The 14,372-nt window shown below is 36.5% G+C and overlaps 1 protein-coding gene across 1 annotated transcript in view; it reads right to left on the bottom strand.

The window, feature by feature from the left end:
* LOC136866725 (uncharacterized) overlaps window positions 1-14,372 on the bottom strand; it is a 270,182-nt gene that overhangs the window by 206,116 nt on the left and 49,694 nt on the right. The window contains exons 3-4 of the mRNA XM_068226823.1: window positions 7,034-7,160; window positions 630-1,611 (exon numbers count right to left, since the gene is read on the bottom strand). Of these exons, the coding sequence (XP_068082924.1) occupies window positions 630-1,611; window positions 7,034-7,160 (1,109 nt within the window). The remainder of the gene's footprint in view (window positions 1-629; window positions 1,612-7,033; window positions 7,161-14,372) is intronic.

Below are 14,372 nucleotides of genomic sequence, written 5' to 3'. Positions count from 1 at the left end.
GAAACATAACAACCACACAGAGTTTGAAAGTTCTAGAACAAGAGATGGTAACACATTATGAGGAGTACAACATCATGTTCAGCCTGTAACCTAGGTAAAAAATGAAATGGCGTGTGGCTTTTAGTGCCGGGAGTGTCCGAGGACAAGTTCGACTCGCCAGATGCAGGTCTTTCGATTTGACTCCCATAGGCGACCTGCGCGTCGTGATGAGGATGAAATGATGATGAACACGATACATACACCCAGCCCCTAAGGCAGGGGAATTAACCAATTATGGTTAAAATTCCCGACCCTGCCGGGAATCGAACCCGGGACCAATGTGACCAAAGGCCAGCATGCTAACCATTTAGCCATGGAGCCGGACTGTAACCTAGGTGTGTCCAGTGGAGAGTAGCTTAAGTGGAAACTCATAATGGACTTTCTTTGATGTTATCATTCTATCTTTTCCATGTATTAGTCACAGATTATTATGGACAATGAATTGTAATATTATAGACACTGAACAAACATTAATTATATTCCACAGTATCGACATTCATTATGTAATGATAACAATTTTGTCAAATTAAACTAACTCCACTACTATCTACTATAACATATATTAAGATTAAAAGTTATAAAATATTTACCAGGATAATGGCCATATATTTTCCCCAAATTAGGGTCCACATCTGAGTCGATGTCCAACAATGAAATTCCAGATGTACAGGTAGTACTAGTAACATCGGATTCCCAACCTTTGATGCTGGATGGTCTGAAGAAAGATGTTTCACTGGCACTGTCTGGGTAAGAATTAGGAAGGGATAAATCTGATATCCTACTCTCATTGTCAGGATCTCTACTGTTTATGTCATCACCAATGAATTCCCCTTCTGGATCACCAGCAACAACAATACACCCACTAAGGTCACTTTCTTCTTCCTCTTCTATTTCTGGCATTTCACATTCTGCAGCTTGTAGGTCATCACCTACATCATCATTCACAGAAATGTTCTGGGGAGGTGATAACCTAGAAAAATTGTCTCTTACACAATGAAAGTTGCCATTTGACTCAACATTTTGCAGGGATGATGAATTATGTTGGCCAAGGCCATTATCATTTCCATCGTCCACGAAAACACTTTCGTTAGAAATGTTGCTTTCATTCAGTTGAAATAATTCTGCCTGGTTAGAGTCTAACACTATATCATCATGTACTGAGTTATCTTCACTTGGCAGAAGATTCAAACATCTACCACCACCTAATGTCGTTTCAACTCCTTCCTTCCTTCCATTTACCTTGTGTAGCAAGTTGTCATGTACTCCTTTCACAGGAAGTGTATAGTTAGGAATGTAACTATCAGGAAGCAAAGAGTCATGAATATCACTGTTGGGTAGCAAGACGTCAGGAAAGTCATCATTAGGTATCATTTCATCAGGTCTATCATTTCTAGGTAACAAAGCATTAAGCAGTTCCTCATCAAACTCCTCAGACCCCAACTCTTCAACACTAGCAGGAGATGTCTTGTCCACTCTAAAGTCCGGATCCAACAGATAGCCGTAATGAGTTTCATGATCGTAAGCTCGTATGAGTTCGCTTTCAGTAAGCTCAAGCTTAATGTGAAGTGGCTTCTGTGGAAAAGTAAACAAATAACAGAATTAAATTAAAATAAGCAACAACAAAGTCACCCTCCACATTTTGGAAATCAAACAGAGCTAAAGACAGAATGATCTAGCTACAGACATACTCTTTGGAGAGCCAAGAAGGAAAAGGGTGGATTTTAAAATATGTTAGGAATCATTAAATGAGACAGTACAATTGATGATACAGTTCATCAAACATCGCTGATCTGTATTTGGGCTGTAGTCCAGGTGGCAGATTCCCTATCAATTATTAACATAGTCTTCACAAGAAATGAAATTCATTATTTTAAGTTCTGTATTGAGACGTTTTGCCAGCCTTGCGTGTTCCACTCCAGTCAGCTAGCGCTATGCATCAGCACACACATATTTTACTAGTACGACACTCCGCTGGCTCGCAAGATGAGTTCACATTTAATACACATCATATCCCCTTACAACCAAGATATACACAGAATCATTTGATTTCAATATATTAACTGCATCTTTTTGTTTTTAGGCCCATTCACATAAAAATTATAATGAGGTTCAATTCCTAGATATCTTCTATTAAGTCACTACAAGGAATAATTCCTAGACATCTTTTCAAACCTGTATCGACTACATACATGATAACATATAAGCAACAATATTACAAGATTATTCTTCAAACAAAAAGATTCAGCAGATGGAGCCACTAATTACTACAAGATTTTTAAATGCCATGAACCATATTTTACCCGTGTCATCTACAATACAGGTATTTTTATATTACGTTATCTCACAAGAAACTCAAGAGACAATATATTCTATATGTATACCAAATTCAAATAGTATCACTATTGCTTATTTTAATTTAATGAGTTACACTCAATTTTTATGTCTTTCAAGTGCTCAATTGAGCTGAAACATGTACTATCTTAAAATATGTTCATTAAATAATCTATAAGATTATAATGTGAGGTACTGAATAGGTGGACATTTTATACCTTCATGTATAACCCTGGTCTTTTTTTAACTGATCCCAAAGCAGTTGGAATTGGAAATTTACTGAACATCTTTCTCTGTACTGGGACCTTTCTCATCACCTCCCATAACTCATGGGACCATGTGACAACACAAATTTACCATTAATCCAGACGCATGAAGCGACAAATGACCGTACAGCATAGCGAGGTCTACCGCTACCCTTCCATTTCAAGAGGTGAGCACAAGCCTCCCAAGGGCATGGTGCGTCTGTGGCTACGAACTAGAACCGACTTATATCTAACTTATAGGCATACACTGAACGGAAGAGGTCATGGATGTTAATTATCGGCAAAGATAGGCACAAATAAGTTTTTCCAAATATATAATTAACTCTCGTTAAAACATATAGTACATTCTACAACCTTGATGGTTAAAATTTACAACAATAATAATAATAATAATAATAATAATAATAATAATAATAATAATAATAATAATAATAATAACAATAATTTACAATAATATCAATTTCTGATGCCTTGCTCTCAGAAATACGTGCAACGTTTTTTTCTCACTGCTTTGAAGTTTTTTAAATGGAACAATGTGTCACATGGTCACATTATAATGAGCTTTAGACTCCCATCATTCTCAATTGAGGTTTGGGCTTCGCTGATAGCCTTGGTAGCCCTCAGTATACGCCACCAGAGAGAATAATGATCCAAGTAATGTCATGCCATAGTTGAGATAAATGTAGGTGACATTCAAAGAATATAAGTGGGTGATACATTGTTTATTATTGAGAGAGGTTATGAAGCATAGAAATATCATTATGCAGGATGAAGGTTATGATAAAAAAAGAAAATATGGATCTGATATGAATAATATATGAAAATGTGAATACTTGTGCATTTAGGGAAGTCTGTATTATAAAGAATTGTGGATAACGAGAAGAGATGCAGAATTTAAGGAGTTATAGAGTTGTTATGAGAATTAAATGATATGTGAAGTAAATGAAAGTTTATTCTACGTCGAGATAAAAGAAAAACGGAATATTTTAAGTAATGATTGACGCAAGTTAGGATCATACATGTTGGTAATTGAATAACCGTGTATGTCATCAAGAAAATGCATACTACAGTAATTGCAATGTATTTAACCTCATGTAAAACATATGATAGTTCATGGTCATCTATTAATATTAATATCCCTACCATAAATAAATGTCCATTATGCTTGGATATAATAAGGTTGAACTTCTTATAGATAGCTACATACTGTACTTTTAAGTAAATCATGGGACGATCGCAGTAATATAGTGGATCATTGCTTCTGTATAAGAGAATATGAATGGGTTAATGTTGTTTAATGTCTTCAAGAAGGAGATTTCCCTAATACTAATTGGCACAGGCAAGATCTTATAGTTCTATTTAAATCATATAAGGCTATAAATGATATATTTGACTTCATGATTGTCCTGTTTTGAATAGGAATATGAATTCAGGACATATCTTTTGAATGACAGAAAAATAGTAAGTTATTAAGAGCAAATATTGGCCGAACTAAACCAGAAACTTCTCAAGTTTCCAATGCTAACGATAAAAATAAATTTCATGATACAATTCAGAAATAAAGATATCAAGCATAAGTGTTACTGAACTGTGATATGAATATGTCCGACTATTTCAGATAGCAACTTAATTTTCTCAGGAGGAGATTGTATTTTCTGGTAACTTCATTTCAGCAATGTTATAAATAAAATAAAAACTAAAGTAAAATATTGGATAAAACCAATTTGGTGTACATTTATTTTACGTGTGATCAGAGAAAAGTTGATACGCCGAGTCTGATGTTACCTAACTTTCAGTCCACTTGATGGATGTCTCCATGCGATGCATCAGTGACTTGACATACTTGCTTGAAAACTCCTTGTCTTAACTCTAATATTCCTTATGCTACCAAAGAAATATGTAAATAAGACTTCGACTATTTATTAAAATAAAATATAAACATTTTGGAAAAGAAAAATTAAATGACATTATTGAAATCCAAAATCGATTAAATATTATATAGCTGATGTGTTAAATTGATCTGATATATGACCACATTTACCTCTGTTGCCTCTCTTTATCATCATTGAGATAGGCTAGGATTTATTTTATTTATAGCATTGCTGAAATGAAGTTATCAGAAAATATAATCTCCTGAGAAAATTAAGTTGCTATCAGATAGTATTCTTTACATGTAACATCCGTTGCTACCTGGAATAGTTGCTGTTAATAACTTACTATTTTTCTATCATTCAAAAGATATGTCCTGAATTCATATTCCTATTCAAAACAAGACAATCACGAAGTCAAATATATCATTTATAGCCTTATACGATTTTCTGATCTTGCCCCATGTGACTTCGCACTCTTCCCAGAAGTTTTTGCTTTTTGCTAGTGGCTTTACATCGCAGATAGGTCTTTTGGCGACGATGGGATAAGTAAGGGCTAAGAGTTGGAAGGAAGCAACCATGGCCTTTATTAAGGTACAGCCCCAGCATTTGCCTGGTGTGAAAATGGGAAACCACGGAAAACCATCTTCAGGGCTGTCGAAAGTGGGATTCAAACCCTCTATCTCCCGGATGGAAGCTCACAGCCGCACGCCTCTAACCGCATGGCCAATTCGCCCGGTCTTCCCAGAAGTGAAGATGAAGCTGAAAGGGCAGCGTTTTTCATCCGACGAGGAGCTTCTGGCAGCATGGGATCAAGAGTGTGAAAATGTAACCGAAGAAAAGCGGCAGAGTTGGTTCAGTGACTGGTTTTGACATATGGAGAAGTGTATTGAGTGTGGTGAAAATTATCTTGAAAAAAAAGTCTAAAGCGTTCACTCACATTGCAAAACTTTCCTAGTACCCTTTGTATATCATCCTGACAATAAAAGTTTTTAAATCTGGAAGATCACTTTCTGATCAAGAGAATAACCATGCCTGACTTCTTGATTTGTGTACTACTGTGCAGTTAGCCTGAAATATAATACATTTTGTTTGTTAAGAAACGGTATGATCAGCAGTTTTGTAAATATGCAATGTGAACATCAGTTTAAAGCGTCATTCCTTTGCCGCAGAATATTTTGTGACACCGCCGTGTCATAGGCCAAAATTCGTGACTCACGTTACATGTTTATTTTTCATATTTTAATGCATTACAGGCCAAAAAAGTATGTGTGTATGTTCAGTCTTCAGCCCTAAGGCTGGTTGGATCCTCAATAGCTTTGCTGTCAGCTGTCATAAATATTGTTTTATTATAAGTGTTCCGAGATAGTGCCACGGGAAGAAAAACAAGTTTAACGAAAACAACATTGTTGCATCTAACTACAGGAAAACATTTTCATGTTTTTGTGACTCACGTTACAATCAATTCCATTATGTAGAGATTATCATTTTTAGCAATTAAACAAAGCAAACAAGGATATTACTATCGCAAACTGCTTACCAGAATATGGTCTTAACTTCTCAACGTGTGATTCCTTGTTTCAGTATAAAAGTGGCATAAGATCACAGTACTATTTCGCCATCTCAGCTCTCATAAGCATGCAACAATTTTTGGTGCAAATATAACAAAAACGTACGCGATGTATCGAATTCTGATACTTTCACATTGTATTTTGAAGTTTTGCCAACCTAGTTTCACCCAGTGTCTACCAGAAAATATTTAAAAAATATTCTGTGTCTATGTCCCTATTTTCATGGAATGACCCAGATAGGGAACCTGTCACGTAGGTGACTGCCCTAAATGCAGATCAATGTTGATTGATTGATCGACTGATTGATTGACTGAACAGAAAATTTTGTGACTATTATGATTTATTCCATTCTCAATATTTTAAGTGCATGTAAAATTAGTAAATCTACAATTTAAATGAACAAAAAGTTTCTTTCCAGGCAGACATTAAAATATTTAGGTATAATTTACTGTATAAATGAAACCAGAGTTTTGCTGTTAGGAAGAAACAAGTTTAGTATTATAGTGGAAAAGCACTTAGTACGTTCTTGCTCAAAGTATTGAAAAATTAAAATAAGATAATATGATTTTTCAACAATCAAATACACTATATTCAAGTAAATATTTCTCTCAGGGTCTTTCAACAGTTTTTTTTTTTAAAATCTTAGATTGTTTTAGGCAAGTATTTTCTTATCAGGGAAATCGGTCCCCACCTAGGAGTGAGCCGGAATGTACCGAGCTCCCTGCTACGGAGTTTATACAAAAAATAAAACAATCCACAATAAAGCAATTTATGAAGAAAAACATCCGTATATATTAACTAAATGTAAACCGTGTGGAAAAACTGAATGGCTTAATGTCTCCATATTATCAATTGCAAACAGTTTCAATATTTTAAAAAAGCCCATGTAATAAGAATATCTTAAAAATAACCAGAATGCAAGGTAGAATTTTCTAACTGTAGACTACAACTAAAGTACCTTAGGTTCATCCTGAGGCACAGATAGTTCAGTTGCTACAATAAATTTAGCATCACGTACAAGGAAGTATCTCTGTACACTCTCAATTACTTCACTGTGTGTAAAGCCTGTAAAGTGCCCAGGATTGCTGAAACAGACAAAAATAGTAAATATATCATTTTCAAGAATAGAAAGAAAAAGTGGGTTTGAAGTAAATGCACACAAAAAGTAAGAAACTATACTTCAACCACAGTGTATGTACCACAAAATCAAGTTTTGTATATTAAGGGGATCTTAAAGAAATTCTGAGTAGATCCTTTTATTAGTTTGTAGTTTAACACCAATTCTGAACTTTTCTTCTGAAGAATACAATAGACCATGTTGCAAACAGCAAACTTGTCAATCCAGTTCTCTGCGGCTAAAGAAAATTAGTCTACATTCAGAATCAAATCAACTAATACTAAGAATTAAATCCAAAGAGCAAGGTTCAGTAGTACCAAATATGAAACAAATCATGCCTCATACAGTAAACACCAAAAACAAATAATTTTTCAAGACTGGAGCTTTATTTATTTATTTATTTATTTACTGCACACTTCAGGATTTATAATCCCAATTACAGTGGCAAATTGTTTACATGTGTATATTTTTCAATGTTTCGAATCAGTCTAATAATCCAATATCTAACTATTCTAATATTACATTTACATTGAGATAATATTTCAGATCTAATCCTTACATAATATTTCATATCTAATCTTTACAAGAAAAAAGTAGATAAAAAACATAATTTCATATCTAAACTAGTCTAATATCCTAATATCTGAACTATTCTAATATTATATTTACAATGAGAAAGGAACAGTATTTCATATCTAATCTAATATAATCATTACAAGAAAGAGTAAAATAAAAAAAATAAGAAACGTAATTTCATATCTAAACTATTATTTTCTTCCAGTCCTAACACTTTTAATCACATTTATGGGATAAGGCTTAATGTAGAATGTTTAAAATGCATTTTGTGGTTCAAATCAGCATTACAAGTTATTTAGTTTTCACGGAGGTGGTGAATTGTTGTAAAAACAGGTTTAGAGGTACACAGAAGTCTAAAGAATTATTTTTCTGAACTGCAATGTTGTAGACATTGCATAGCCTGTAAAGTAGGGAATTTTTGTGAGCGACTCTTCCGACATTAAAGTGGGGCAAGTGGAAACTCAAGAGACATAAAAAGTCAGGGTTATCAATAATAGAATTTACAGTATGTACAGAAACTTCATGTCATCTTTTTGTCTCCTCAGTTCTAAGCTTTCTATTTCAAAATTTAGGAGAAGTTTGTTGTATGCTATGTGTGGATAATTACAGTTTTTTTTTTTAAACGTCTCTTTGGGATTTTTTTGATCTGCACAATATATATTTTGCTTGCTGGATTCCACACAACGCATGCGTATTCTACTTTGAGCCTGACGAGAGAGATATAGAGGTGTTGCTTGCTTGTTGTTTAAAGTGGCCTAACATCTAAGGTCATCAGCCCATATAAAGGTGTAGACAGGTGTAGAACAAACGTAATGTTATATACTTTACACCACACTAACTACTTTTTAATAGTTTTCGGACAGGCCAAGGTGCCGAAATTTAGTCCTGTAGGAGTTCTTTTACGTGCCAGTAAATCTAATGACACGAGGCTGATGCAACTGAGCATCTATAAGAAATAAATTGACATGAGGGTCCACCTTTTCAATACAATATATCAAGTAAATTATATTACATCAGTCATGGGACTAGTTTCAGCCACCTAGTGTCCATCTTCAGCCAAATAAAAATTAAACAGATTATGTGATAACTAAAACATATGTATACCAAATAAAGACAATGTTGCAGGAATAATTATAACATTAAAACACATACAATAATAAAAATTAGGGTTATGACCTCCTTGTCATAATATGATGTCTAGTAAATCTCTAATGTCTGATGTAGAACAAGCACTGACTTGCTGGAGGAAGCAGGCAAGTCATGTAAACAAAGGAGTGGATAGGGAACAAGCACTGACTTCTTGTAGGAAGCAGGCAATGTAAACAAAGGCATACCGGCAAACCCTTCAGATTTACCCAGAAACTCTCCATTTTTTAACCCGTCTTCCGATTTATTTTTAATTATTCCTATTTTTGACCAATATAACCTCCAGTACGATCAATACTCTTCCCCTAGGATAAAGGATAAATTCTTATGTGCTTGTGTAATTTACTCAACCTCATTTTCAAGCGTATTTATTTGATACTTTATTTCGCTAGTGTATCATCGGTCGCCATCATGTATCATGTTTCCTGCTCGCTACAGCAGCATATGTGCTTTACGGCTGAGGATTCAGGACAGGAACTGTCCTATAACCAAGAGAGGCTAGCATGCGCTAGCGACTCAGTTAAGTAGGACGAAAGAATGAGTTTGTTATTGTGTGGTTCACGCACTATTAACATCGTTTCTGTGCGTAATTTCGTTGGAGTTGAAGGCCACGTGTTTTTCTAGCGTTTCTATGCTTTTCACCCTGTCAAAGTTGTATGTCAATAATGTATGAGACATACCAATCTGTTTTGTATGTGGTAGTTTCGCGTATTACAGTGCATTTTTTGTTTATTCTTACTTCATAATTTTAATGAGTTGAATGTTTTTCACGGAGTTGTGTCTGTGACAGTTTCTGGTATTTTCTTTTCACATTATGGCCAAAAAACATAACAAACATTACCTCCAAGTGTTCAGAGATACCTATAAAATTAAATTTCCTTTCATTTTACAGTCTAATAAAGGAAACTATTATGCGGTTTTTGTGTGTGTTGGTGTGATATAAATATTATTATTTGTATGTTTACTACTTACTCCTCGGCGCTACAGCCCTTGTAGGGCCTTGGCCTCTCTGACGATTGTAGCCCAATCTTCACGATCTTCTGCACGCCTCCTCCATCTTCTTATTCCCATCTTTCTTAAATCCTCCTCCACATCATCCAGCCATCTTTTCCGGGGTCTTCCTTTCCATCTTCTACCACCTGGATTTCCCTTATAGATCTTCTTGACAGCCCTATTATCTGGCATTCTCTCCACGTGTCCCAACCACCTTAATCTGTTGCTTTTTATTTCGGTTACGATACTTGGATGTCCATAAAGTTCTTCCAATACCTTGTTTTTCCTTATTCTCCACAATTCCCCTTCCTTCACTGGGCCAAAAATCTTTCTCAGTATTTTTCTCTCCCATCTGTTCAACAATTCTTCATCTACTTTGGTCATTGTCCATGTTTCAGAGCCATAAGTTACCACTGGTCGTTATACTGTTCGATAGACTGTCAACTTTAATCTTCTACCAAGGCTGCGTGATCTAAACACTTTCAATAAAGCTAAGTAAGCCCTATTGCCCGGAGCAATCCTCGCTTTTATTTCCTCTTTCATGTCATTATCTTTTGTCACCAGCACTCCTAAATACTTAAACTTTTCACATCTCTCGTAGTTAATCCCATTTAATTTTATGCACTTGTCTTCCCTTACTACGGTCCTCCTAGATGCAAACAAGTCACGAGTTTTGGCATTATTCACTCTTAGGCCCATTTCACCTCCTTCCTTTTCTAATCTATCCAGTCCTTCCTCTAGGTCTTTCAATCTTCTAGACAGCATATCAACATCATCAGCATAAGTCAGATTCTGTGTTACACGGTTGAACAGCGTACCGCCTGGATTACTGACCTCCACCTTTCTCATCACATGCTCCAAAACCACATTGAAGAGCAGGGTAGATAACACATCCCCTTGCCGCAAACCTTGGTTTACTTCAAACTCTTTAGTAAGATTTCCTTCTATTTTAACCATGCATTTAGTACCTGTTAGGGTCATTTGTACTAGTCTTATCAATTTAGTTGGGAACTCCATGCCCATCATTGTTTGATACAGTTTCCTTCTCTTCACACTATCATAAGCCTGCCGAAAGTCCACAAACAGCTGATGCACATCCACATTATATTCATAGCATTTCTCCATTATTTGCCTGACAGTGAAGATGTGATCTGTTGTTGATCTACCCTGTCGAAAGCCACTTTGGTAGTCTCCTAGTATCTGCTCAACCAGTGGAGTGAGTCTCATAGACAAAACCTTGGCTAAGACCTTATAAACCACACTAAGCAAAGATATGATGTACCGGTAACAGCGGTACAAACTAAGTCCCCGTCATAAAAATCTTAAACTTACGTGTTATGCTCCGGACCGCTTACGAAGGACTGACCAGGCAGCGAGCAACAGCTGCGCGCGTGTGACGTAGTGAACGGGTGACGTCACAGCATGCCTCGCCGCACTACAGAGCCTGGACCGATGTAGAATGTTCTACGAGTTTCGACGGATCAGATATAAATACGTACTGTTTCGCTCAGCAGATCAGTGTCTATTCCAGCAGGTTACAGTATGCTGCAGTGTGTGTGTTCCAGCAGGTTACAGTATGTTGCCTGAGTGTAATACCAGTGTGTGGCCGGAATTTCTATGTGCACACTAGACTGTAGTATTCGCACAGTCAGTTCGCGGGTACCGTGATCGAGCGTGAAGCCGCTATTAAGTTTCAAGTTCGTGGACTTTAATCTAGTCGTGTTGAATATGGACTTATGCAGATTTCTTTATACTGTGACAACCTTTTACTCCGATAGGACGTGAGGTGAATTGTGTATCGTCTGGACATTATCTATTGACTGTTACTCTATACGAGTGTCCAAGACCCGCAAACGTTTTCGAGTGCTCGAAATTGAAATTTTATGGACTTAGAACTGATTGCTCCTTGCCGAGTACTAAATACTTTGAGTTATAAACTGTGTTTGAATCCAAATTTAATTCACCAATCCATAAACTGTGTCGACATTTTAGGTCATAAACTGTGAACTGTGCATGTGTGAACAGTGCATTTCTATTCTAATAAGCAGTGTATTTCAATTCTGCGAACATTTAGTTTACGAACAGTTGAACCAAGGACTGTCAGTACTCAATTAATTTCGTCTTTGGTTTCATGTTATTGTCAATACGTGAATGAGTTCTGATTCACGAGCGGAACATCTTTATTTCAATTAAATTATATTGAACAGTGCTTCAATGAACTGAGTCATGTGACATTACTTCATGTTGTACTAGGTGCAACGAACTTTAAGTAATTCTGTTAAACTCGACAATCAGTTCCGAGTGGACTTTATTTTATGAATATTTCTTTCACTTGGCACGTGACAAAATTAAGTGACATTTCACCGAGACATTTGTGTTTGGACTTTGTTAAAAGCATTTATAAACACTCTCTCATTTGTGCAGAAGCAGCCTTTGCATTAACTCGCCCCAGAGCTTAACGATGTTCATTCATGTTCACCATTTACAAGGACTACCTCAACGCCATGGATTTTCAAGACACCGAATAGATCTTCTAGAACTTCCATCGGGGGACGAATGGTGGTTCGCTGCTATGGAAAATGGAGCTGCCGGAATCCAAGGACATCGCCAGCCATAGGACGAGGAACATTTTCGACTGTATATGCTGTACAGAGGTGATATTAATTTCAATCTTTTAATAAACTCTGAAAAAAAGTTTTTAGGATTTCTTTTAAACAAACCCTCTCCCTCTGTATGCACTTCAGCGACTGGTACACGCCCTGCATCTCATCTCTACCGAAGTACCAAATTTACTGTTACAATACCTCTATAATTTTCACAATTTGCTTTATCTTTCTTCTTATGAATTGGGCAAATAATTGCTAAGCTCCAATGCTCTGGCATTTGTTCTGTTTCCCAAACTTCCACAATTAGTTGGTGAACAAGTTGTGTCAACTGCTCACCCCCGTATTTAATCATCTCAGCTGAAATGTTATCACTTCCTGGAGCCTTATTATTCTTCAAGTACTTAATTGCCGTCCTCACTTCTTCAATAGATGGTACAGGCACTGGTTTTAAATCTAGGCTAGGATCCTGCCAAGGCTGCCCATCCACTTCTTCCAATCTCACCGTCTCTGCAGCCACATTCAACAGTTCACTAAAGTATTCCGCCCATCGGTCAAGAATCCGGTCTCTTCCCCCAATCATGTTTCCTTCTTTATCTCTACAGCATACAGCATGTGGTTGAAAACCTTTCTGTACGTCCTTTATTTTCCCATAGAACTTCCGTACTTCTTGCATATCATATTGTTCCTCCAAATCTGTAATCCATTTCCTCTCTGCCTCTCTCTTCTTTCTCCTACAAATTCTGTCTGCCTCTTTCCTCTTCTTCCTAAATTCTTCTACATATGTTCTTGTTTTCCTGCTAAACATTTTCTTCCTTGCTTCATTTCTTTCCTCAACTGCTCTTCTGCAATCATCATCAAACCACCCTTGCCTTTCGGTCTTTACCTCAACTCCTAGTACTTCATTCGCAGTTTCCTGCAATGCATCCCTCAATAAAATCCACTTTCCTTCAATGTTTTCCACTGCCCAGCTTTGTTGTTTAGCCTCCAATTTCTTCTCCATCCTGCATTCATATAGTTGTGGAGTTTCTTTATCTTTCAATTTTGAGACCATATATCTCCTTGGAGCTTTCCCTTTCTTAGCAGATCTGTAAGTTGCAATACGTTGCCTGTATTTTACCCGTACCAAGTAATGGTCCGAATCACAATCAGCTCCCCTACAACTGTCAACTTGCAGTATGTCAGATGCATGTCTCCTATCAATTACTACATGGTCTATTTGATTAAAGGTGACACCATCTGGTGAACACTAAGTGGCTTTCCGTATATTCTTTCTCTGAAACCATGTACTCTTCACCACCATTGAGTTTCCCATGGCAAAATCAATTAGCCTCTGTCCATTATCATTTGACTCATCATGCAAACTTTCCTTCCCAACTGTCTCCCTATAGGCTTCTTCTTAACCCACTTTAGCGTTGAAATCTCCAAGTATGATTTTCACATCTTGTCTTGGGATGCATTCTATTTCTTGTTCCAATTGTCCATAGAATATATCTTTCTCTTCATCCTCAGCCTCTTCTGTAGTTGCATACACACACACAAGGGTGATACTGAAAAAATGGGCCTTCATCCTTAGAGTGCATATTCTTTCATTTACAGGTTTAAAATTCAAAACTGCTGACTTATATCTGTCATCCACTAGGAAGCCTGTGCCACCTATTGTACCTTTGGCTCTGCCACTATGCAGAACTGTATATCTACCACTTCTAAAAACACCATTTCCTTTCCATCTGACTTCCTGAATTGCTGCTATTACAATATTATATTTCTCCATTTCTTGTTTTAGATTGTTTAGGGCTCCTGGTTTATTCAGGGTTCGTACATTCCAGGTTGCTACATACATATCATATTTCCGTTTGCAT

The sequence above is a fragment of the Anabrus simplex genome, chromosome 3, assembly GCF_040414725.1.
Source record: "Anabrus simplex isolate iqAnaSimp1 chromosome 3, ASM4041472v1, whole genome shotgun sequence".
NCBI lineage: Eukaryota > Metazoa > Arthropoda > Insecta > Orthoptera > Tettigoniidae > Anabrus > Anabrus simplex.
Note: the sequence above shows the minus strand (reverse complement) of the source record. Positions and strands in the feature narration are given on the sequence as shown.